Source organism: Mangifera indica, unplaced genomic scaffold (genome assembly GCF_011075055.1).
Source record: "Mangifera indica cultivar Alphonso unplaced genomic scaffold, CATAS_Mindica_2.1 Un_0020, whole genome shotgun sequence".
In the NCBI taxonomy this organism is placed as follows: domain Eukaryota; kingdom Viridiplantae; phylum Streptophyta; class Magnoliopsida; order Sapindales; family Anacardiaceae; genus Mangifera; species Mangifera indica.
In genome coordinates, this window is record NW_025401112.1 from 327089 (window position 1) to 354099 (window position 27011).

Here is a 27011-nt window from a genome sequence, read left to right on the forward strand (position 1 = left end):
GAAATATTTCTTGAAACAAACACTTTCATGAGGTGTGAATTCAAAGGCTTTACGGATTATACAGATTACCAGTTACAAGAATAGAATACCTGCTAAGACTATGTACAGTCAGACCACGCTCAGTCACTTCTATACATGTATGTGAGCCAACAAAGCCATTTCCACCAAATACAGGTATCTAAACAAAAAGAACGGCCAGTTATAGTTAGAAGGAGAAGCATTTGTAGTATGGCTCAAACGGAGAAACAAAATTCAAGAAAGCCCTTCAGTACAGATTACCTTGTCCATTGAAGGCTGCTGGTCCCCTAGTGCCCCATCTACCTTGTTTGAACCGGTTGACAACAATCTCCCGTTTTTAGACGCAGCCATTTTACTGTCTCAAATTATTGAGAAGATCACATTCTTTTTTCCACGCTCTAATCTAATGGGGTCAATATCACACTCATTAAAGATAATTTCACAACCTAAAACCGGATATTTCAAGCACATTTTCATCTAGCGTTACGAAAAGAAGCCAAACAGTTAAAGAAAAGAAAAAATATATAAAAACCCAGATGACAAACAAGCGTACACTAAAGAAAACAAAAGCAAATTCACAAAAAGACAAAAGGGTCACAAAACTCGGCCAAGTTATTTAGAAAAGAACCAAAAAAACAGTTAAAACAAGTAGCATAAGAGCATTTACAACAAGATTCTAGGAAGCGAAGAGTGTGAATCAATCAAACGTGAACTGAGAATCGATTTCATATTGTGGGATTTACTCTCTTTGTTGTTTCTTGGTATAGAATTGCGTTTTTAAGCAAAGAATTTATTAGCTGTAGTGCTTTTGTAACGGAGCAGCTTCTAAACTTGCAACGTAACGGAGCAGAGAGACAACACATGGCGCGTAACAGAGCAGGGACCGGACAAGTGTTCGATCAGATGTTTGGTTTAAGTCCATCTAGGTTGTTTTGTTTTTGCTACTTCCAAATTTCCGTTTGTTTTACAAAAATATTTTCTGAAAGTATTTACTTTTTATAACTCCAATGTAAATTAGTAAAAATACTCATCTCCTCATATAAATTAAGAAACTGAATTGATTCTGTTTAATATTAAAAGTTTATTCTGTGAAAAACAAAAACTTTTTTTTTCTATTTCCAACCTCTTTTTGGTCTTCAATTAATAAGAAAAAAGTGAACGGTGAGGTTTAAAGATTCTTTTTTAAGAATAATCAGAACCCAGAAACTGTAACCAGCTTAAACACAGTTTTCTCTTCTCTTTTCGACTCTAAACAAGCTTCAAATATTTAAACTTGAATCTATTCTTTATTTTTTGAGGTGAGTTTTCTTATTAATCACCTTATAACTTCACGCTTTTTGTTCATTTCTTAGTCTGGATCGAGATTTCCATTTTTCTTTTTTAGAGCCTTTGCTTGATTTCTTTGAGTTGATGTTGATGAGGGTTTCATGTTGATATATAGTTTTAGTTGTTCATTCATCCAATTTTACCTGATAATGCGATTACCCATTTGGATTTTGCTGTTAATATTGAGAATATCATCCTTTTCATCTTATCTTCATTAAATTTATTCAGAATTTTTTCTTTGCTTTCTTTATATTTAGTGGTTAAAAGAAGAAAAATGGATGCTTTATTCTTGTAATTGGATGTATTCTGTAGGTTAAGTGAATGCCAGCTTTTATTTCATTTTGTTTAATATTAATCTAAAGCTTGTGTGGGGTTCTTTGGCTTGGTTCTCTGTTAGTTTTGATGGCTATGTTGCATGCCCAATTGATTTTAATACTCTGAGTTTTTGTCTAAACTTCTAATCAAATGAATTGGATAGTTAAAATCTAGGAAAAGTTCTTTTGCATCTTTTATTTTGTGCCTGAATTTCACTTGTATGTGTCTCTTGGTGTTTAGGTCGCTGAAATGAATTTCACAGAACAGTCAAGATAAATTATCAAATTTTGAAACTATATATGACACCCATGTTATTGTGATCTGAGTTACAGTTTAGGTATTTTTACTTGTAACTATGTATAAATTCCAATTCTCCAAGTGTAGGGCAGAATTTCTTTAGTTACTTTTTTGTATTCTTAGGTTTTCTTTTCCTTGGCTGTAGCTGCTGTATCTGGTAATAGCTGTAATTATTGAAGTTGGTAATTCAAGACACTTCGATTTTCTATTCATTTTGGGTACTACGCTGAAGAAAGATACCTATATAACCATGAGTGGTCACCAGCAGCCCAAGAGAAGAGTGGCACTTGTGTTGATTGATGGGTTGGGGGATGTATCTCTACCAAGATTTGGATATAAGACTCCGTTGCAAGCAGCCAATGTGCCCAATCTAGATGCCATTGCATCTGCAGGAGTTAATGGTCTCATGGATCCTGTTGAAGTAGGCTTGGGTTGTGGAAGTGACACAGCACACCTTTCTTTATTAGGTTATGACCCACGAGTATACTACAGGGGACGAGGCGCTTTTGAGTCCATGGGAGCTGGATTGGCCATGTCACCTGGGGATATTGCATTCAAGGTGGGCATAAAATGAAAGCATGTAGTTCTGATAGATCTCGCATGATTTTAATTAGTAAATTTTTCTGTAATTCAGCAAGCAACTGTTTTTTAATAGCATGGCAGTATCTAGATTTTCACTTTTCTGATGTTTTCATTTTTATATGGAACCTCCTTTCTGGGTTTTCCCCTAAACATTCACCATGCTTTGCACCATACCAAGTTAGATCAGTCATTTTGAAGTGACAAACATAAATGTTGATATATTTTCTTTTAAAATTTCTTTATTCTTACAGTCTCTTCTATTGTCGTTTTTATCATTTGGTCCATTTTTTTTGTATAATTTGGTAATATATTGGTGTTGAAATTCCATCACAATTGTTCAACCTCCAGTCAAATTTTGCTACATTGGATGAGAAGACTGGAATAGTTACCAGTAGGAGGGCCGACCGGCATTTTGAAGAGGAAGGACCAGTCCTCTGTGCTGCATTGGATAGAATGAAGCTACCATCTTTTCCGCAGTATGAAGTTAGAGTCAGGTGCTTATGTTTCCACTATGATTATCAATTTATATGCATGTGTTTTGCAGTGCAGACGGATGATTTAAGAAATTTATCGTACTCAACAAAAAAATTCTAGAAACTTTAAAATATATTCTGGTCTTTGAACATAATTATTTATTTAAAAGTTCCTATGATTCAGAATTAATCATAATGTCTCTCCTATTAATCAAGTTGGATAAAATTCTCAAATTTTAAGGTACATCAAATACCTTAGTTTCTGGCTTGATGCCGTATGCTTCTAAATTTCAGATTTCATTTATAGACAAATTTAGCACATGGTTGTCTTTTGTAGGTATGCAACAGAACACAGGTGTGGGGTGGTTGTAAAGGGACCAAAATTAAGTGGAAATATATCAGGAACTGATCCTTTGAAAGACAATCGCCTACTACTGCAAGCTGAGCCACTAGATGATACTGATGAAGCAAAGCACACAGCGGCAGTTGTTAATGAGTTATCCAAGGAGATTTCAAAAATTCTTGTTTCTCACCCATTAAATGCAAAACGAGCAGCAGAAGGGAAGAACATTGCCAATGTTGTTCTTTTGCGGGGCTGTGGTATTCGAATTGAGGTGTGCTCTAATCTTGAATAATCTGTCATCATGTTATAATCTACATCTCTTTCTTTCTTCCTTTTTTCCATTGGGTCGGAGGGGAAAGGGCTAAGGAATGGTATTGTTTATAGTCTATATCTTGGGAAGAATCTGTTTAATTATACATATATCTTTTCAACAGGTTCCTCCGTTTCAAAAGAAACATGGGCTGTCGCCATGCATGGTAGCTCCTACTAAAATAATTGCTGGTTTGGGCCTATCACTTGATATTGATATCCTGGAGGCTCCTGGTGCCACTGGAGATTATCGAACACTTTTAACTTCCAAAACCAATGCTATAGCTAAGGCACTCTCAGCTCCTTTGAATACATGCCCTAATGTATTTGTACCAGGGGAGGATGAGCACAAACCAGGGCGACCAGACGGCTATGATTTTGGATTTCTCCACATTAAGGTCTTAACATTCTGACTGCTGGGTATAATTTTGTCTTTTTGTGTTTCCATGTGCCCTTTGCTTTACCACTTCAAACACTTGCATTTTATACCAGGGTGTCATTTTTGTTATTTATTTTTTTTAGTTTCTTCCCTTTCTATGAGCTTCTGTAATCATTGCTAGCCAAAAATCTTGTGAGAAACCTAAATTGGATTTGTGTCTTACCAAAGATGAACTCTTTTGCAACACCACCTGCAATGATGCCAAATGTCATATGTTATTGATTTTGGAACCTCTGAACTGAAGACCTTTGGGCATTATCTCATTGTCTTTCATAACAAGCTGTATTGACAGTCAAAAATCATTTCATTTTCTTGATTTTCGATGCTGATTTGTTTCTTCTTAGATGCTTAAGATGTCATTTTACCTTACCATTTCCTTTTTTCCCCTTTCTTTTATGGCATCAGATAATGGAAATCATATAGTTATTATGCTTATGAGCTTAAAGCTTGGATCAGAGAATTACCATGTCATGATGTTAAAGATTTTTTTCACAATTTGTATTTCAGGCAGTTGATGATGCAGGCCATGATAAGGCCAGTGTTTTCAAAGTCAAAGCATTGGAAGCTATCGATCAAGCAATAGGTCAGCTGGCCAGACTCCTCTGGCAGGCAGAGGGAACCAGGGATTTCCAATACTTCCTTTGTGTCACTGGAGACCACTCAACCCCAGTTGAATATGGAGACCACAGCTTTGAATCAGTTCCCTTCACAATGAGCCGGTTAAAAGACTTTGTGGGGGCAGTAGGAGGGGAGTCTACTGTCATGAAAACTTCCCTTGACCCATTTCCTCTTCCAGCCATAAAGGCTGGTGAGGACCTAACAGAAGATACAGAAACAGAGAAAGATAGAAGTAGCCATCAGCTTCAAGCTTTCAGTGGTGATTCAGTATGTGAGTTCAATGAGATAGCGGCAGCAAGGGGTTGTCTTGGACGTTTTCCGGGAGGTGAGATGATGGGAATTATAAAGAACTATCTTAAACTAAGCGCATAAACTTCTTTTCTGGAACTCAGAGATACCTCCTGATGACACATCGATCAATGCCTATGCTGGCTCTTAAGTTATCTCTCTTAAATAAAGATGATTTGAAACTGAAAATAACTGTGATCTTGTTAGTCATTGTCATCAAAATTTCGGCATCATTTTCTGACATTGTAGGATAACCGGATCTTTCAGTTTTTTGTCATAAAGATGTATAGAACTGCTTTGGTGAATTTATCTGGCATCAAATGTGCTTTACAGAATTGTTTTCAAATTCTAAGAACCTGCTTAGTATAGAATTGGCAAAAGAAAATTTATGAGAAGGAAAAATTTTCCTGATTGCGGAATGGAATATAAAGCTAGAAATGGGGTGGATACGAACTAAATTGAACTTAAACACCCTTTGTTCGAGTTCAATTTAAATAAAATGTAGTTTGGTTTTAGTTCGATTTGAGTTTGTCGAGTCAAAATTAGAGGTGATTAGAGTTCGGTTTGAATAAAAAATGATTTGGTTTGATTTAAATTTATAGTTCAAATTTGTGATTTGGTTTGGTTTGAATTCATGGTTCAATGTGGTGCATTGACAAATGATATTGTTTTGTTTTATTTAAATAATAGACAAAACTATCGATTCGAACAATAAATTTAAGTTGAATTAAGTTATAAAATTGAACCATTGATTCAAGTTATAAATTCAAGCTGAATTGAACCATGAATTTGAATTATTGATTTGAATAATAAATTTAAGTTGAATTTGAGTTAGATCAAATTGAACATTTCTTTAACTCAAGTTTGATTTGGTTTAAATGAATCGAATCTTCTAGTTTAAATTCGATTTGAATTTGAAATAAATGAATTTGATTTGAATTTAAATTAAATAAATTTGAATTAAATCAATTAAATTGAATCGATTTTTAAAATCGAGTCAATTTAGTTTGGATCTAACTCTAGTTAGAAGTGGATAAAAGCAACGCAAAAGAATATTACATAGTGGTAGAAAAAGTGGAAGCACCATAACAAATTTGTCTGTCCAATGTGCTCTACTTTAATTTTCTTCTAAATTGAATCTTCGGTTGCCAATTGTTTAACTCGACGATTTCATATCTTACTCTCTCTCTCTCTGCTGAAAGGTTGAAAAATCAGGCCCGCTTTGAGCATTCAAATTCAATCATTCATACGATCATTTACATAAAGTATACAGATCATGTCACCGCACCCAGGATTCCCTTTCTTAATTCTTAAGCAAAATTATCGCATAAACCCACTTTCCCCCTCTTCTCCCCTGCATCCACGCACACACAGAAAGGATAAGCTGAGCAGCCATGTATGTTACAAGGCCTTTATCCATGTACAGAAATTTCCCAAGTGCTCTTTCGGTAGAGCCACGGGAGGGCCCATATTCAGGTTTTCTAGTAATTACAGATGAAGAAGCAGAAGCAGAAGATTCTTTTTGCTGGGGTGCCTGTAAATTCAGAAGTGTTAAAAGGTTACCATTTCCTCAAGACAAGTTACTAACAGTTGTTCATTCATCAGATTACCAAGAGATTAGCAAGACTAAAGTTTTGTTTATCCCAGTTCTCGACCAACCTCTCTCGTCTAATCGCTACTATGTTATCAGAGCTAAAGGCAAATACAAAGGGTACTTATGCTCTTTACTGAACTTCTGTTCATATGGTTTTTTATTCAGAAAGCTAAATTTTTTTTTTTTTTAATTTGCAGGCAAGCTTGCAAAAGTTCAAGGGAGAATGACATGGGGATTTGCTGCTTCAACAATATCATAAATGATGAGAAACCAAAGCCATTTGATCATAGAAACATATACCAGCAATTCAAGATCCACCGTTATCAATGGCACAATTTCTTTGCCAAGTCCGCTGCTACTGATGGCCTTCCTCCAAGATTCCTGAGAAAGAAAGGCTGGGAAGTTCGCAACTCAAGATTAGTTCGTTCTCGACTAAGTGAAGCTCTAGGCCTTGATAATTCTCTCAGAGCACTGCTTCCAAGCTTCGACTTCTCTATAAGTAGCAAGCGTTCGAATTCAAATGTTGTAGGCACATGGTACTGCCCCTTCATATTTGTAAGAGAGAAAGCCAGACTTAGACACCAAATGAAGAGGTCAGTGTTCTATAAAATGACTCTTGAGCAACGGTGGGAAGAGATCGTTTCATGCCAGAATAATGGAAGCAATGTTGTGAATGTGAATACAATGGTGAAAAGGGAAGCGAGTTCAGTGTTTGGTATGGAAGCTTTAAGGGATAATAGAGAAAACCATGCTGGATTTGTGTGGTTTATAGTCTATGACAGAAATAGAGTGAAAAGGGCAAGTGTGGGATTGAGTGTAGCCATTGTTGAGAAAATGAGATGGGTGGAAGAGGAAGGAGGGTGGGTTGGTGGTGGCAGAGAAAAGGAAGTGAGAGTGCAGAGAGTTGAAGAGAATACAAGTGAAAGTGGCTGGCAGAGATTTGGCTGCTATGTGTTGGTGGAGAGCTTTGCTTTGAGGAGAATGGATGAAACTTTGGTATTAAGGTGTAAATTTATACATACCCAGCACATCAAATGCAAATGGGAATGAGGTTTTACACCATCCTCAACATCCGTGGCAAAGACTGTGAAGCTTGAATTTCTGTTGAGCTGTTTAGAAAAGTGCTTATAATGCTGCTGTAATTGTTTTCTGTTAGAATTTTCAGTTGTATCAAATGGTGCTGAACTCCATTGGCATGGTGTACAGTCTGACTAAAAATCACTGATACCTCTGTAAATTCAGCTGCAGGATGCTAAGATGAGGCATCGGCTAAGAGAAAAACTATAAACCAGAAAATCTATCTTCTCGGAAGCAAAACTTGCTTTGATTGATGGAAGCCCTGCTTCTCAATCGACAATTTCCTACCATCCCATCAACATAACACTTTCGCTGTGTAAATAACTCATGCCAAAAGTGTAAAGAAGTCGCAGGCCACCTAGATGCATGTTGTCACAAAACGCGAATGTGCAAGCTCCTACCTTGAAGCAACGTGGAGGGAAAATCTCCCTCAAATAAGAAATATAAGCCAATGGATCGAGAACACATGTTTAACATCAAATTGTTAGAATATGTAATTAGGTATAATCATCATTATACTAATTAAGCGGTTTATATAATATATAATAGAAGGTGATTGTATTATTTTAACAACACATTAAATATAAAGTGATTGAGTCGATCAAGTGACATGAATCATATTAAACGTAAATAGTGATATCACACTCAACAACCTTTAATGTGCATCAATTGACCATTCATGTCACCCAAATTATATGAACACGCAAACTTCTAAAAGCATCCAGGCTCCACGTGTCTCCAAACCATCACAGTGCCCTCACCTTTTGGCGATAAAACAAAGAGAGGAGGGGCAAGGAGGGATCTTTTGATCTAGGGTATATCTTTGGATCTTCTTCAAAAACCATTTCACAATCTTTTTGGTTCAAGAAACTCCTGAAAAGAGAGACGAGCTAATAACTCAAAAAAACTCTTTTGTATATTAGGGTTTTTGCTTAAAAACATCAAGGTGTTTACAGCATATGTTTAAAATTTTATTAAATATTGCACAAAATACTAACCTGAAGACCAGTGGTATGAATCGATGCAAAAACAAAACTTAAAGAATGAACAATTACAAATCAACATTGTTGATTCCTTATCTTTGTGATTCTTTGGTAAAATGCTTCAACAATCTTTTTAAGGGTAAAAACATCTCTACTCATCCACAAAACACCTGAGTTATCATTAATAACTATAGAGAAAGGGTGCGAGTACTTGGTAAGTGTTAATAGTCCAATGAAGTGAGAGAGAGTTTGTAATAAGAATAATATTATACATATTTACTTCGAATATATAAATAGATATACACTTATATGTGTCATCATATGAATAAATGTTAATTTTTCTTAATTCAAAATTATCTAATCATATAATAACACAATTAAAATATATATTCATTTACATACTCAAAATACGTATATATATATAATTTTATTATTTTTATAAATACATATGTGAAACAAAGATAAAGAAATGTCATTTTATTTATTCATATTGAAAACTAAAGTCTCACATCTAATAAATATAATATAAGTGAGTGATATATAAGTGTAAGAGATTAAACTTTAACATAAATAATTAATTTTGTATAATATAAATTTCAGTCTCCGCACTTATAATCTAATATATATTTCGACAATTCATAAACATAAAGCATCTAACTAAATTAGTAGGCAATATGAATAGAAATGGTAAAATCACTTTTCTCTAGCTCAAAACAAACTTCAATGACAAATGATTGAACTCTTTAATTGTGGACAAAAAAGTGGGAAAATCCCAGTCTCCAATACGGCGTCGTATTGGAACTTTTTAATCATAGTTTTAGTTTTTTCATTTTGGTCCACCTTTTTTTTGTGTATGCCAATTCCAATTGCCTTTTTGTAGGGTTTTACTGATATTTTAGTTTTTCACGGTGAGTTTAGCTTGCTTCTTCTTCTCTCTCTCAACTCTGGTCATTCTCTTGACGATTTTCCTCCTCTATCTCCGCCGAGGTAAGCGAAAACGGCGTCATTTCATCTTTTTCTCCTTTTCACTTTCCTCCTGAATTAGGGTTATCATGGAAACATCGATATGCTCATCTTATCTTTGTTATGTTTCTTGTATAATGTCTTTCACACCATTTGATTGCCATCATGTTGTTTCTGAAATTTTTTCAAATTTTATTTTCTGGGTTTGTAAATTTTAATAAATTTCACCTGTAGCTGATTTTTTTTTTTAATTTCTTTTGCTTGCTTGTGTAATAAAGAATATGAGTTTGTAATTTCACATTCTGGCTGAGTCATGTCGATATACATAATGTGACCCATTTTGGTCTATGATAAATTTCTCACTCAGGGTTTTGTTCTGCTTTAGGGTGTTTCTGTATTATATAGATTAGAGATGTCATGATTAAAATTTTAGTTTTCAAATGTTGTGCCGTCAAATTCTACTGTAATATTGAGGCAATGTGTGTGAATGAACTATTTTATGATTGGTTGAAGGAATATTTGTCTAACTGTTTGTATATTTTTAAATATTTTTTCTCAATGAGCTTCATCCTAAAGAGTTAAATGCATTACTTTTACATTGATATTATCTCAAATTTTGTATCCTTTTTCTCTGTATTAAATTATTGCTTGTTACTGTGTACAGTTTACGCCAGCATTTACTTTTTAAGCTCTTAGCAGCTAGTTTTGACTTTGATGCTGTGCATGTACCACATTAACTGTGATTCTGTATTCTCATAGGTTATATATCTTATTTCAGGTTATAACTTCTTGACATGGGAAGTAAAGGTCGGGTGCCACCCCCTCATCTAAGGCGGCCTCTTCCAGGCCCTGGCATAATGCATCCTGACTCATTTGGCCCTGGAAAATGTCCAATGCCAGGTGCCTTCCCTCCTTTTGACATGTTGCCACCTCTAGAAGTTATGGAACAGAAAATTGTTGCGCAACATGTGGAGATGCAGAAGCTTGTAACAGAGAACCAGCGGCTTGCTGCTACTCATGGAACATTGAGACAAGAACTTGCTGCAGCACAGCATGAGTTGCAAATATTGCATGCTCAGATAGGAGCTATGAATTCTGAGAGAGAGCAGCAAATGAGAAGCCTTACTGACAAGATTGCCAAGATGGAAGCTGATCTACAAGCTGCAGAACCTGCTAAGTTGGAGTTACAGCAGGCAAAGACAGATGCTCAGAATTTGGTTGTAGCAAGGGAGGAACTTATCACTAAAGTTCGTCAACTGACTCAGGATCTTCAGAGGGCCCATGCAGATGTACAGCAGATGCCAGCTCTGATGTCAGAACTTGATAGCCTTAGACAAGAATATCATCATTGCAGGTTTCTTTTGATATCTTATTTCTGATTGTCCCAGGTGTAACTTCGGTAGAAATTATCTCGAGATTTTTGACATTTTGAAAATAAATATTAATTTTAGCAGCTTAGGTGCATATCTTTTACACAAATTTCATTTTTCACACATTCTATTACTATTTCTTGATAATTGTGTGCCTGTATTTGTTGCTTGAAGTTGTAAACCTGGAATTAAAAGGTATTTTTATTTGCACCAATGATTTTATTTGGAGAAAATTGGATCCAAGTAATTAATTTCTGAACATCCCTGGTTCTGTAACATTTAATAATGTATCATTCCTTCTTGGAGTCATTTTTACAGATGCCTATTGTTATATTTTCTTCTTAATTAGCCTCTAGTTATGGACATCCAACGACCTTTTATCATATGATCATGCAGGGCTACTTATGAATATGAAAAGAAATTTTACAATGATCACCTTGAGTCACTTCAGGTGATGGACAAGAACTATATTACTATGGCAAGGGAAGTGGAAAAGCTTCGGGCAGAGTTGACAAATGCCTCTAATGTTGATAGAAGAGCTGGTATTTTTATTGTTTCTTTACTTCTTCCCTTTTGGATTAACTTTTTTGTTTCTTGGTCATGTATTTTATTGAACAAACATAGGTGGGCCTTATGGCACTGAAACTGGAAACAGTGAGAATGGTGCCTCTGGTCGTCCTGTGGGACAAAATGCTTATGAAGATGGTTATGGTGTTCCCCAGGTATGCTACTTTCCTTAGTTTTGGTTTACTTTCGCTGTTATTGAAAGGAATGGTGATTAAGCTATTTGAAAAGATAGTTCCTTTTTATCTCTATTTGATTAGATTTTTTTTATTATCATTTTTTTTTGGGCATTTTTTTAGTTGTCACTTCTGAGTAGAGGAAACAATTGAAATAATGTATCACAAATAGACACGTTAATTAGGTCGAATTGAATGGAGGTTTGGCCGAAAACACAAAAAAAGAACTTGACATGATAAGATTTGGTTTGACACTATAGAGTGTCAGGCAGACCTATGAGCCTGTTGGGCCTAGAGGTGTCAATAAGTCTGATCAAACTTGAAACCCAAACAATAATAGGTTGTCAGGTTGAGTTGACTTATTGATATATAAAGCTCTAAGGTCCGACCCATATAATAATAGGTTAGGTTGGATCGGGTTTTAATGTGGGTGAATTAGGCTTTAATTGGGTTCTGTCGGGGTTCGGTCGGATCGACCCATTTAATCAATATTTTTAAAAAAATTTTAAACACAAATTATTTTTTAATTATTAAAATCGAAGACAGTATCTCGAATATTTTATTTATAATCCCTCACTTGTGGTGGAGGAACATCATAGTTATATGATGAAAAATATTATAAATTTGATAACATAGTATAAATAAATTAATTTACATATTGTATAAATTACAAAATATAAATAAAATATATCTACTATATAACATTTATTTATTCATCTTTTACATCCAAATCTCTCAATTCTTCAAAGATATCTTTTCTCACACGATTCTGTAATTTGAAATCAATTTTGACCTAATCTTTCATGTATATTATCGCTTCAATCGTATTTGGATGTAAATTGGATTCTCTATCATCTAACACGCATCCATTGGTATTAAAAGTGGATTTCGATGTTACAATTGACATCGGAGATATTAGTAGATCTCCACCCATAGTTGCAAGAACAAAAAAAGTTTCTACCTTGTCTTTTCACTATGCTAAAATATCTAGTTTTTCAGCATTATATTTTCGAACAATTTCTGGATAATGGTCAATATTTATATAATTATAAAATTGACTATAATTTGTATTTTAGCTAACAGTTTGTTTACTGTTGCGCAACAGAGATCATATACGTGACTTTTTTTTATCTGAACTACTAAAACTTATCTCTGGTGTAGAATTTTGTTCAATTTTTTCATTTTTTTATTTATAAATATTATATATATCAAGTAAAAAATTTTGAACATATTCAACAGAATTAATATTACTATTAATTGATAAATTTTCATTAATAACATCAAATAAATTTTGTAATCCATTAGTTTTTGTCCTAAGATCTAAAACAGTAGTTACAGAATAAAGTAAAAGAATTTTACTGCAATATTTTTAAAATTTTTGTTCCATTTGCATACATATTTTGAAAAGTATGATGAGAGTGATGAGACTTATATTTTTTAAAAATATCATTTATTTTTTCCATACTATATATTATAGAATAAGTTAGATAATACACACTTGAACAATGATCTGCGGTTGTCTTCAATGCCTTTAACAAGTTTATTAAACCCGTAGCTATTTTTCAATATTGATTTGTCAAAAAAATAGGATTCGTCAAATCTTTTGATTGGGTATTGAAGTATCGTATTATAAGACCCTCATACCCTTCACACACTTTCAATATGATATATGTTGAATTCTATCTAGTTTTAATATCTATTTTAAATTTTGTTTCTTCTCAACCCATTAATCTATATAATTAATGATATGTTTGTACCCGTGACGGGGATGATAAAATGTATGCAATGACATGTGTAATTACTTCTAAATATTTTTTAACCAAGCTCAAGTATTCTTGAGCGATTAAATTAATAATGCGATATGCACATCTAATATGAAATAATTTTTCTTTAAATGAAGGAAATAAATGATTATACATATATTCAATAACTTTTCATTATCAAAAGTAATTGAAAAAATAGAATTATTAATTTTATATTCTTAAAAAATATTTGCTAATGCACGATAAATTGTAAGAGTATTATGCAAATATTTTAAATTTTTAAATGTAATAATTTTTTTACATAATTCTCACTCAGAATTAATATAATTGACAGTTGCACAAAGATACCTTATATTTTAATTTGTAGCAGTCCATAAATTAAAAGTTATTGAAATAACACTATTAAAATTACTTAATTTTTTAATAATTTTTATTTTCATTAATTAATAATTTCTCAATATATCTGATCAAAAAGTTGATCTAGGAATTATTCTAAATGTTGGTTGAATATTATTTTGCATAATCTATTCTAAAATTTTATCTTCTGCATAACTAAAAGGTTAATCAGAAGTAACTATGTACCTGTTTATATACTCTTACATCTTTATTTGATCGTATGTAAAAGTTGATATTTCTCTCATATATTCGGAATTTTTCGGCCTCTTGTTGAAGTGGCACCTAGACCAACGAATCGTGATATGGGGAATGCAATTTGTTTTTGTGTTTTGAGTTCATGTGAAATTTTTTTACAGTAATCAGTAATATATCGGTTAAGATGTCCCATACCACTTGTACTTACACATGTTAAACAAAAACCATAATGTTTACATACTGTTAGACGAATTAATTTTTCATCTATTGTTTTTTCTATTCTATTTAAATGCTCCTGTACTATTGACCTACGAATTCATTTGTAATGATAAAATAAAAATAAAAATAATTATAAAATTATAAACACAAATTATTATTATTTGTGAATTCAGATATTTTTTGAAAGAGAGTTAATGAAAGAAAATGAGATTGAAAATATAAAAAAATAATTGAGATTGAAAGTTTGAGAAATTTGTATTTGTAAATGAAAGTGAAAATAAAAAATTGAATAGTTTTTTATAGAAAAAAAAAAAGCAACGGTTGGCCAGTAGCCATTGAAGAGCCAATGACTTCTGCCGCAACGTAGAAGTTGTTGCTTTTATTATTTGGGAGAAACATCTTCTGTCGAGTGGCAAAAGAAGATTTGACAGAAGTAGAAAAAAATATATTTTTAAATTTTATTTTGTAAACAATATTGGGTCAGGTCGGTCCATCAGGCTAATACTAAATCTTGAAGCTGGATCCAACAGGTCATAGGTTAGTTCGACACTCAACAGTGTCGGACAAGGTCTTATGGTGTCAGATTCTTTTTTCATGTTTTGGGTATGCCGTGCATTCGGTCTGACCGAATTGACGTGTCTAATTAGAGCAGGGTTCGGTTTTAATATTAAAGTCATAGGTTGCCTCAATTTAACCCAAAACTGTATACAAAATAAAATTTAAAAAATATTTTTTTTTTCTACTTCTAACAAATCTTATTTTGCCATTTCACAGAAGATATTTTTGCCAAGTGGCAAAAGCAAAATCTGCCAAATGGTAGAAGCAACGACTTTTGTCTTGTAGCAAAAGTCGTTCGCTCTTCAACGACTACTGGCACCAACCAGTAGCAGTTGCTTAATTTTTTAAAAAAAAATTATTTATTTTTTTCTATAAAAACTTATTCAAATTTTTATTTTCACTTTCATTTGTAGCTACAAATCTCTTAATCTCAATTATTTCATTATATTTTCAATCTCATTTTCTTTCATTAATTCTCTTTGGAAAAATATCTGAATTCACAAGTAATAATAATTTATGTTTATAATTTTATTTTTATTTTTATTTTATTATTACAAATGTATCTAATGTCAAATGAATTTAATCTATTTAAATATTATTATATGGTGTTGATGATACACAAAGTGGAATAGGGGAGTACTAACGGGGGAAAGTGGTACAGGTACAAATTCATATTATTTGACAGAGAAAAAAAGAAAACAAATGTCAATGATATAAGAATACTTAAATAGAATAGAGGAAACAATAAATGAAAAACTAATTCCTCTAATAGTATGTAAACATTGTGGTTTTTGTTTAACATACGCAAGTATAAATGAGACGGGACATCTTTGTCGATATGTTACTAATTATTGTAAAAAAATTTCACGTGAACTCATAAGACAAAACAAATTGTATTTACCAGATTGAGATCTGTCGGTCTAGGTGCCATTTCAGCAGGAGTTTCGAGTAGTTTCGAACATATGGGAGAAATGTCAACTTTTACATACAATCAAATAAAGATGCGAGATTATATGACATGTACGTAGTTGCAGAAGATGAAATTTTAGAATGAATGATGTAAAATAATATTCAACCAGTATTTAGAAAAATTCCTCCAACAACTATTAGATCAGATATATTGAGAAATTATAAATTAATAAAAATAAAAATTATTGGAGAATTAAATAATTCTAATGGTGTTATTTCAATAATTTATGATTTATGGATTGTTATAAATTAAGATATAAAGTATTTTTGTGCAACCATCATTATATTTATTCTGATTGACAACTATGTAAAAAAATTATTGTATTTAGAAATTTAGAATATTCGTATGATGGTTACAATTTATCGTATATTAACAAACATTTTTGAGGAATATAAAATTAATAATTCTATTTTTTCAATTTTTTCTGATAATGATAAAGTTATTGAATATATATATAATTGTTTATCTTCTCTATTTAATGAACAATTATTTCATATTAGATGTATATGTCATATTATTAATTTAATTGCTCAAAAAGGCTTGAACTTGGCTAAAAAACCTTTAGAAGTAATCAGACAAGTCATTGCATACATTTAATCATTCCTATTACGGGTACAAATATATCATCAATTATGTAGATCAATGAGGTTGAAAAAAAAAAATAAAAATAAATGTTAAAACTAGGTAAAATTCAACATATCTCATATTGAAAGCGTGCGAAGGGTATGAAGTTCCTATAACACGACAATTTAATACACAACTAAAAGATTCGACGGATCATATTTTTTTGACAAATCAAGATTGAGAAATAACTATTGTTTTAATGAACTTGTTAGAGCTATTGAAAACACTCACAGATCATTGTTCAAGTGTGTATTATTCAACAACTTATTTTATAATATATAGTATGATAGAAATAAGTGATATTTTTAAAGAACATAAGTATCATCATTCTCATCATGTTTTTTAGAATATATGTATGCAAATAAAACAAAAATTTTAAAAATATTACAGTAAAATTCTTTAAAATTTCTGTTTTAGATCTTAGGGTAAAAACTAATGGATTACAAAATTTATTTAATGTTATTAATGAAAATTTGTCAATTAATAGCAATGTTATTTCTGTTGAATATGTTCAAGATTTTTTACTTGATATGTATATGAACAAAAATATAAAAAAACTGGACAAAGTTCTGCACCAGAGGTAAGTTCTAGTAGTACAAGTAAAAAAAAGTCACACATATGATCTCTGTTGCGCAAAGGTAAACAAATTGCTAGTCAAAGTATAAATTATAGTCAATTTTATAATTATATCAATATTGACCATTATCCAAAAATTGTTCAAAGATATAATGCTGAAAAACTAGATGTTTTAGCATGGTGGAAAGACAACACAAAAACTTTTCTTGTGTTTACAGCTATACCCGAGATCAACTAATACCTCCGATGTCAATTGTAGCATCAAAATCCGCTTTTAGTACAGGTGGATGCGTGCTAGATGATAAAAGATCTAATTTACATCCAAATATGATCGAAGCGATAATGCGTATAAAAGATTGAGTCGCAGCTGATTTCAAATTACAGAATCGTGTTACAAAAGATGTTTTTAAAGAATTTAGAGATTTTGATATAGAAGATGAGTAGATAAATGTTATATAGTAGATATTTTTATTTATGTTTGGTAATGTAAACAGTATGTAAATTAATTTATTTATACTATGTTATCAATTTATAATTTTTTTATTATATAATCACAGTATTATTCCGTCACAAGTGAGAGATTATAAATAAAATATTTAGGGTATTGTCCTCAATTTTAATAATTAAAAAATAATTTATGTTTAAAAATTTTAATTAAAAATATTGATTAAATGGACCAATCTGACCCAATTAAAGCTGACCCGACCTATTATTATATGGGTCAGCCCTTGGAGCTTTATATATCAATAGGCCGATCACTGTTTGGGTCTCGGACCGGACCTATTGACAACTCTGCTCACAAGCATGAAAAATATCAAAGTTACTTTGCATAAAATTGTGTGCATAGAACGTGAAGCTAGACCGATTTTACATATTGACGTACATAATATATGTTGAACAGGAGTATTTGAACTTGAAATTGGTAGGTGGCATTTTATGACTAAAACAGGAGGCCAATTCGTAACTTGGCTGAACCTGCCGGATGGGAAGTCTTGGTATTATAAGGTTTATTGTTGATTTTGGATGGAACTTAAAGACTGATGTCACCCTTCAAATTTTGTCTTATAGGGGCATGGCTCTCTCCTTCCTGCTAGTGCAGGTACTAGTACTGGTGTCAATGCGAGTGTTAGTGCTCCTGCTTTTGTTGGATCTCAATCTGGGCATCCTCCTCCAAGGGCTGGTTATGATGCACCTAGAGCACCTGGTTATGAGCCGTCAAAAGGACCCGGTTATGACGCACACACGGGATCTAATTACGATGCACAGAGGGGGCATGGGTATGATATTCATAGAGGTCCTGGTTATGATGCACAGAGAGGGCCTGGCTACGACCCACAAAGAGTAGCTGGGTATGATCCACAAAGAGTAGTTGGTTATGATCTGCAAAGAGCGCATGGTTATGATGCGCAAAGAGGACAAGCTTATGATATGCAAAGGGGACCTGGATATGATTCGTCTGGGGGTGCTAGCTATGGTGGACCAGCAAGAGGTGCCACTGCTCCAAATGGACAAATAGCTCTGAATAATGCACCTTACGGTTCTGCAACACCACCTGCCCGATCTGGAAGTGGGCATGACATACCACCTCGAGGTGGACATCCTTCTCAGAGATGGGCATGAGATACCTGCACTAGTATCAATATAAATATTGTGCATTATCATTTCTTCTATGGTACAACCATCACATTCACAATCTGCGGCATAGTGCTGAGTATATTGCCATATTTGGAGAATATTTGAGGCAGACTGCTGCCACTTTGAGACTGCTGACTTCCGAGCCATTTTTGTGATGTTTTACTTTATTTTTAACTTTTATGATCGAGTAGAAATTTACAGGCAGCCGGCAATGGTTTCCATCATTGTAGTGGATGTATCTGAAATATGAATACACATAAAATGGTATACGTTCTTAATTGTAATAATTTCAAATCTACCGTTTGGATGGGATCAGATGTTTTGTTATTGTACTCTTTTAAGTTAAATATTATAGGATGGTTTTGGTGCAATGGGTAGAGTAATATTATATATATTAATTTTAAATGTATAATTGATTATATATTTTTGTGTGTTATCATGTGATTAAATATTATTTTATTTTTAATTTAAAATTATTTAATCATATAATGATATTCATCATAACTTTCAAAGTCATATTAAAAGTAAAAAATAGGTTGTACTATTTTAAAGCTTATATAAAAGCAAGTTTGGTTAGATCGTGTCAACCTACAAAAATTTGAAAGTCGGGAACAAGGCACATTATGGTATCTTGTGGGAAAAAAAATTATTTATTTTATTATTTTTGTTTGTAAGGTTATCTCATAAACTTTTTTATGAAATTTTAGCCCCACTTGTTTTGTTTGCAAGTTGTGCCAAAAAAAAGTGGATCATATGGGCGGGCACAACACAACACTAGGGCTGGACTTGAGTCAAGCCAGCTCGAGCTCAGCTCGGTTGTATCGAGCTTGAGCTGACTTGGGTTGGCTCAGTAGATTTTTTTAAAAATTTTTTTATATAAAACGACGTCGTTTTGATCCATATATATTAAAAACGATGTCTTTTTGATAATGAAAAACGAGTCAAACCGAACAGAGAACGAGTCGAACTCGAGCCAAACCGAGTCAAGCTCGAATAGAACTCGAGTCGCCTATAAATAAACCGAGCCGAGCCCGAGCTTGGCTCGGCTCGAATCTAACCCTACACAACACAACACATTGTTAGAGCTAGTCACATTTTCAGGATGTATTATAATTTTTTTAATTATTGTTTAGGATGTATTATAATTGATTAAAATATTTTAATATTCACTTAATTTAATAAAAAAATAATTAAATTAACCGTTTTATGGGTTTGTACAATTTTATTTAGTCAACATGGTTACTCTCATATTTAACCCTTCAACACTAAGAAAAATTAGGGCTCTTTGATACTTGGCATGATATCTGATATATAATATTTTATATATTAAAAATTAAATAATATTCTATCATAAAAGGTTTTTAGATATTTAAAATTATAAGAAATTAAATAAAATTATCTAATTAGGGTTTTTGGTATGTTCGGTGTATTTTTAATTATATTATAATACTGTAATATATCCGGTGGGTTTTTTTAACCATACAAAAACATTTAATATTTGGTGACGCTTGAGAATAGAAAATATATGAGCTTCTATGACATTAAAGACAAAACATTGATTGCTTCTATGACATTTAATATTCCCTCATTTGTTTTCATAAAACCTCACGCGGGCCTTACCTTCTCCTATTCTACCCTTGGCCTTCCATTTCTCATTTCACATATTTATATTTCATGTTTCTCTTTTCAATTTTTAGTTTTTCAAAAACATTTACAACAAATACTAAAAACGTTTAAAATTACCTAATAATTAAATTGAATCGATTTTTAAATAAAAAAATCTAACTAAGAGATAGTTTATTTAAAAAATTGATTTAGATATTAATTTAAAAATATAAAAAAATCAATTTTTTGATTCGATTATCAGTTTATCTAATTTTTAACACCAGTTAATAGAAACGAATTAATTTTTAAAAAGTTAAATAAAAAATTAATAAAATAGTAAAAATATTTTTAAAAAATTAGAAAAATTGTAAAATATGATAATTTTTTAAAATTTGATTCAAAAACCGATAAATCAAAAATTCGATTAGTTTAGTTGGTATTTTTCATTTAATTTAAAATTGATTAATTTTTAAATCGGTTCAGTTTTGGTTTATAATTTTTTTCAAACTAAAAATTTGGTTCAGTTAAAAAAATTGATAAACTGATTTGGTTAATCGGTTTCGAACATTTTTAATGGATACAATGTTAAACAAGATGTGGTCAACTTGAGTCAAAATTTTCTTTATATTGGGGCAAATTCGTCCAAACGGTCATACAACTAGTCATTAGTGGTTTCGGGGAGATGATTTATAAGCGCGGCCCTAACCTTTTCCCCAAAACAAATTCAAAATTTTCGAATTCCCGGCATTTTCTTCAATAATGGAACTCTGTTCCGATTCTCAATTCTCTGGCCACAGCCAATCTGAAGGTAATTTCTAGTGTCTTTCACTCACTTATAGTACCTTTCACGCAGGCAAACAATCGGTTATTATTTTTTTTTTTAAATTTTCAATTGGATTCAAGAGCAGTTCGGTTCATCCGAGGAATGGATTCGGTGGTGGCGACGGTCAGTGGTTACAACGGCTCGGAGCGGTTCAACCTCATCAAGCTGATCTCTGAAACTGGTGCTAGTTATGTTGGTGCCATGTCAAGATCAACCACGCATTTGGTATGATTTGATTCCGAGAGAGCAAATTGTGTCTGTATGTGTTTAATTTTTTTTTTTTTTGAGTTCTGACAATGATTAGGGTTTGGTGATTAGGTGTGCTGGAAATTTGAAGGAAAGAAATTCGATCTTGCGAAGAAGTTTAAAACGATAATAGTTAATCATCGTTGGGTTGAAGATTGTATAAAGCAAAGAAAACGTGTCCCTGAAGCTCCTTATATGTTGCAATGGTGAGATTGGTGTTTGAAATTCAATTGAATTGAGATAAATTTGATGCTTCTTCTGAAGAGTTAGGACTTTAAATGGGATTTTTTGTTTTCTAGTAAAGGGGAGATAAAAGAAATTTAATGAAATGTGTTTGGTTAATATATCGAGGATAGTATTGTCGTATGTCTCATATTTATTCATTGTATCTTAATTTTTTGGTTGTGTTTATTTTCTTGGCAATGCTATTTTACTCTAGTATCTATAATTATCATGGTCAGTTTAGTAGGAGTTTTATGAGATAGTGATCGTTTGCAACTGTTGGATGTATTATAATAAGCTTGGCGCTTGCATTCAACCAAAAAAATTATGATTTGAAAGTTATGGTATTGAATCTTTTCAGTGGACGAGAGCTAGGGCCTTTGTCGTTGGAATTACCAATTGTAATTAAGAAGCATTCAGTATTTTCTGACAAATCCTACCATAGACTGGGAGACTATGAAAAAGAAGATGTTATGGATTCCGAAGGTGCTGACCTGGCTGCTTGGACTGATTCTTTTTTGTTGGATGAGGTAACTAGATATTCAGATGCTCTATGTGTGAGTTTTCTGTTTCAAGTGTCACTCAAACACTGAATTGATCTTCTTTTGGTTATCTGTAAGAACTTCAAGTGTTGATGTGGCATTATGGATGATTAAATGGAAATGAGTGGATGCTAACGTCACTCAATAATCAATAAATTGATATATCTGTCTGTTTTAAGCATAAAAGAATAAATTTGTTATTCAGACCGCAATTGATGTAATCTGATGAGCTATGGAGCACATTATTGATCAGTTTAGCTTGTGGCACTACATAAAGTGCAATGGTTTCATTTTTTCACTTATTGAATAACTCTGATTTTGAAGCTCCAATTATTTGCAGCTTCACTAGTTTCATAGTAGCTGTTTGGCATTTGATGGCATGACTGATGTTTTTATCCTTTGTCTTTTCTGTCATTTTTATTGCAGAACTTTTTACTGAAGTTTGAAAAAAGAAACGATAACTCTCAGAAATCAAAGGCAAAACCATTAAAAAGAACTTCAAGGAAGGAAAAGCAGTCAAGTGTCAGATATTGTTTTCAAGAGCCTCCTTTATCAGGATCGGTTAGTATGGAGGTCTGTTTAACCCTTATTTGCTTTGCATTTCTGAAACCTTAGTCAAATAGTTCCTATTTCTCTTCACAGTTTTAGCATATTAATTATGTTCTACTTTCTACAAACTTTGCCAGATGATATTTATAATAATGATATTGTAACTTTTAAATGTGTTGTGCTATTCTCTTTTTTCTGCTTAGTGCACCTGGGTCAGTCACTGCTTCAGAGATTTAATTTTCTCTGGCAACTCGAAGAGAAAGTATATTTTGAGTAGTTCATTAACATTTGCTAATTGTGGAATCAGTGTTGGAAGTAACCATAGACATTATTGGGACAAAATAGTTGAAGAGATTGGATACTTGGGATAGCTTTTCATTTAAGAAAACTCAGTTCTCCAATGATTAGCTAAGCGTGATGTTCATTGTTCCATTTTTGGGGTCAGCGGCATATGAACTTTAAAACATTTAAAACTTTGCATATCTTGCTAGTTATGGGATATCTAGCAGGTCATTTGATAATTTAGGAAACTTCAGAAACTTCCTGAATCTAAAACTGCTCAATTGAGTATGGTATTCTAAATCATGCTCTAGCTTTTCACTTATGAACCAAATTCTGCATTGCTAATTTTTGTATTTGCTCAATCCTCTGAAACTATCAGTTCGTCTACCAACAATATGCGCTGTTATTTCTTTCAATTCAGATGCATGATAACTTTGCTCATCATCTGTATTCTGTTCTCAATTTACATTGTAAAATTTTTTGAAGTATGGAGAGTCAAGTTCTGATTCTTCAATGCATTCTACGAGGGGGAAAAGGAAGATTTCAAAGCATCATGAGCCAAGTACTTCCTGTTTGCGTTCAGAAAGAGAGAAAAGGAAGATATCCATGGACATCAGCACCACTTTGGCTAAACCTTCTGGTAAAGGACGGAGACTTCTAAAGAAGAATATTGGTGAGAATTTTTTGGAGTCTACACTTTCAGATTCTGATCTAGAAGGGAATCTAATAATCAGAACTGGAGGAACATCTAATGATAGGTTCCATCAGCTTGGTGAAATAGATGAAGGTTTTCAAGATTCTCAGGACATACTGGAGAGAAATCATTCACATGGTCTGGACAGAATTTTAAGCAATGGGTGCTCTGATTTTGAAAACTTAAATGGACATGTCAAAGATGCCGATCAGACTGAACACGTTAATAGATTGCCTACTTCAATGGAATTATCATGTGTTATATGTTGGACAGAATTTAGTTCAACCAGAGGAATTCTGCCTTGTGGACATCGATTTTGTTATTCATGTATCCAAAACTGGGCCGATCATATGGTGTGCATTCTTGTCCTCCAAAATTCAGTCTATTTTTTCCCTTGGTTATTTGATTTTCATTCTATACTTATTAATTATATCCTTTTTATTACTTTTGTAAAACGCTTTCATTGTGTGCTTAAACAATCTAAAGTTATATTCTCATTTTGAACTTCAGATGGTACATTCTTTTTATCCCCTAGTTTGAACTTCTAATTTTTTATATTTTGTACTTGGCCTCCAACTGCAATCCTTATTCCTTTCCCCTGATTTTAAAGATTGTCTTAGAAAATAGATGTATGAGTTTGTCACAAGTTTCTCTTAACAATTTAGTAAGAGTTTTCTGGTTAGGAGCACTTAAATGGCACATTTTAAGGTTCTTTCTTTTATATGTACAATTTCTGCCCATGAAATGATTCCAGTTTGAAATTCTCATGCTGCTGATGAATGTATGCAGGCTTCAATGAGAAAAATTTCAACTTGTCCTTTGTGCAAGGCCAGTTTTGTGAGCATCACAAAGGTGGAGGATGCAGACACTTGTGATCAGAAAATTTATTCCCAAACGGTTCCATGTGCACAGCCTAGGATGGATATCTTCTTTGTCACAGATCAAGATAGAACCAGTATTGGTGCTCAGGTAATATTTTTACACATAATAGTAAACCTGTTCCCCTTGAGTTAATCTCTATTGATTCTGAATACCTCTGGTGAAGGGAAAACTTGAACATATATTCTTACTGTCTGACTGCATTATTTAATAGAAGTTCAGATTTCCCCTCAACTCAAGATTGTAAGCTTGAATGAAATACCGTAAATGGATTTCTTTCTTTGTCACAATTCTTACTAACTGACTGCATTGTTTCTTTTAGTATTATCACAATTGAAAATAGAAGAAAAGCATAGTTTTTTCTCCTTGATAGATGGCAAAAACATGTTGAAATGGGAACATGAAATATCAAATATGTTGTGTTCAACAAGTACTGCTGTTCAACTATAACATGGCTTCTCACGGTTGTGGTAGTACATATTATTGCCCTTGTGTGAATAAATTTTAGTATAAAGTTCATCTTTGTGCTAATCCTTCTCTTTGCTTTATGTGTCTAGCAGCCCTCTTTACTTCCATCATGTAGTGAATGCCGTTCACGGGAACCAGAGGAGCTTCTCGTCAGATGCCATCTATGCCAAATTCGTTGCATTCATTCTTACTGTCTGGATCCCCCTTTGTTTCCATGGACCTGCATTCATTGCAAGGATCTCCAGATGCTTTACCTTCACAGCTACTAATAACTTTTCACTCAAGGTTGAACCTTTATCTTTTCACTTCAAGAAACTGTGTGAATTTTGAGCTGTCTGCATCTTTTTAATTACACTCAATTTCATTGGATATGTTGAATTGAGAGCATGTTCAATAGTTTTTATTTTTTTTTTCTGAAAAAGTCCTGCACATTTTTTTGTTTTAATTCTTCCGTAGGCTTGCTGAAGCTTTGGATTTATTGAAGACGACGGAAATTTGGGCGTTTCTCTCCAAACGGCCCATATGGTAAAAGCAGTCTTTTGCGCCTCAAATGGTAAAAACAGTTCAATTTCTTTTCATATTAGATCATACTTGTTTAAATTGTGTCCCATCATTTAAAATAGTAGAATCAGTATAAAACAACCAGTGTATGCTCTGATATAATATTTGAAACTGAGATAAAGCAAATCTAGGCCGCCCCATCAAATATACAAATAAACCACTATCACCAAGGACAGAAACTCTTTAGTTCTCTTGAATCTCTTCATCAAACCAAATGTGTAAAACCCATATAATTTAAAGCTTCTGCTGACTGTAGAACAAGTAATCCAAGTCTAATCCATCTTTGTGCATGACGTGTTTCCACTTTTTATCTAATTCCGACGTCTAGATAGATAAAACCATTAGCACATCACTTATATATAGATTTCTGATTTGTATTCGCACCTTTGTTTTAGAATATTATTTAGATTATCCTAAAGCACCCTTGTCGCATTTGAAACTCGGTGAATATTCTTTGCTACAAAACATATAGTGGACTTCCTTTTCCTCTTTTGTGTCTTCAATTTCAGCCCCATATTGTCTATCTGTTCTTTCATTATACTTAAGCTTTACCTTTAGGTGTACCTACGTCAGGGGGTCGTTTTCCTTTTTCACTAGTTTCCAAATTGATTTATTGTTTTTGTTGTTAATGTATCATCTCTATTAGGTCTAGCAAACGAACGGCTAGGTGGGTATGGGTTGGATCAAATGGATATGAATTGAAATCAAATTACTAGCTTGTATCCAGTCTTATAAATACGGGTGGATCCATGGGTATTCGTATTAACCGACTGAATTTATTGCCGTTTTCCCCGTGTTCATATGCAAATTAAGCGTGCACTTCATTTGCTTTATTAATTACGTAAAGGAATTTTGGGTTTTGACTTGATTTGTACCTAGATTTTAGGTTGAGGAATAATGCAAAGCACTTATAGAAGCCTTTTCTCTGAATTTGGCTGTTTTATACTTCTATCATGATTAATATTATGTGCGTGATTTTTACATATAATTTTATATATAAATAATATCATACTATTTTATAATTGAATAATTAAAAATTAAAAATAAATTAATATTTAATTATAAAAAAATATTATTTATACACAAAAATGATATATATAGTTTTATTATTCCTCTCCTAATCAAGTAATTACATAGGGAGAGACAAGTCAATTTCGTCCTTCTGGAAGCATTTAAAATTCTATCCACCACTTTCATTTTGGTACCACAGTGTGCAACAAAACTAGTATCTTAGTCAAATAATTTAATATGTGTAGTTAATACTATGAGTGGTAGGTTTGCATTTAAATCAAATTGAGTTTGAACTCAATTTGATTTGAGTAAAATTAAGTTCGAATTTGAATCGAATTTTAACTTTGGTTCAATACTATGATTGATCCAAAAAGATTAATATGATATTATTTTGATCCTATTAATTAAAATAATATTGTTTTAATTAATTCGTATCAAAATTTTTTAAAGTTGTGAGT

At 32.6% G+C, this 27011-nt stretch overlaps 4 protein-coding genes across 7 annotated transcripts; all 4 read left to right on the plus strand.

The window, feature by feature from the left end:
- Window positions 1-1092: 1092 nt before the first annotated feature.
- On the plus strand, window positions 1093-5343 carry LOC123205973 (probable 2,3-bisphosphoglycerate-independent phosphoglycerate mutase). Of its 3 annotated transcripts, none has more exons than XM_044623052.1 (6): window positions 1093-1316; window positions 1900-2515; window positions 2887-3032; window positions 3349-3625; window positions 3789-4061; window positions 4610-5343. In XM_044623052.1, the coding sequence occupies exons 2-6, from the start codon at window positions 2207-2209 to the stop codon at window positions 5090-5092; spliced, it is 1488 nt and encodes a 495-aa protein (XP_044478987.1). In that variant the 5' UTR covers window positions 1093-1316; window positions 1900-2206; the 3' UTR covers window positions 5093-5343. The 3 variants fall into 3 exon arrangements, with proteins under 3 accessions (XP_044478987.1, XP_044478985.1, XP_044478988.1); XM_044623050.1 differs by having other exon boundaries at window positions 2102-2515; XM_044623053.1 differs by having other exon boundaries at window positions 2176-2515.
- Window positions 5344-6163: 820 nt separating this feature from the next.
- LOC123205959 lies at window positions 6164-7910 on the plus strand. Its single transcript, XM_044623035.1, has 2 exons — window positions 6164-6719; window positions 6800-7910. The coding sequence occupies exons 1-2, from the start codon at window positions 6403-6405 to the stop codon at window positions 7650-7652; spliced, it is 1170 nt and encodes a 389-aa protein (XP_044478970.1). The 5' UTR covers window positions 6164-6402; the 3' UTR covers window positions 7653-7910.
- A 1639-nt stretch (window positions 7911-9549) lies between these two features.
- LOC123205942 (protein FLX-like 2) lies at window positions 9550-18986 on the plus strand. The gene is made up of 5 exons (XM_044623018.1): window positions 9550-9649; window positions 10404-10979; window positions 11392-11537; window positions 11620-11717; window positions 18105-18986. Exons 2-5 carry the CDS (start codon window positions 10420-10422, stop codon window positions 18654-18656), a joined length of 1356 nt encoding a protein of 451 aa, XP_044478953.1. The 5' UTR covers window positions 9550-9649; window positions 10404-10419; the 3' UTR covers window positions 18657-18986.
- Window positions 18987-21002: 2016 nt separating this feature from the next.
- Window positions 21003-25708, plus strand: LOC123205974 (BRCT domain-containing protein At4g02110-like). 2 transcript variants are annotated; one of them, XM_044623054.1, is made up of 9 exons: window positions 21003-21084; window positions 21185-21324; window positions 21418-21551; window positions 21929-22097; window positions 22536-22682; window positions 23427-23987; window positions 24424-24603; window positions 25074-25266; window positions 25438-25708. In XM_044623054.1, the coding sequence occupies exons 1-8, from the start codon at window positions 21036-21038 to the stop codon at window positions 25248-25250; spliced, it is 1557 nt and encodes a 518-aa protein (XP_044478989.1). In that variant the 5' UTR covers window positions 21003-21035; the 3' UTR covers window positions 25251-25266; window positions 25438-25708. The 2 variants fall into 2 exon arrangements, with proteins under 2 accessions (XP_044478989.1, XP_044478990.1); XM_044623055.1 differs by having other exon boundaries at window positions 22536-22670.
- The last annotated feature ends 1303 nt before the right edge of the window (window positions 25709-27011 follow it).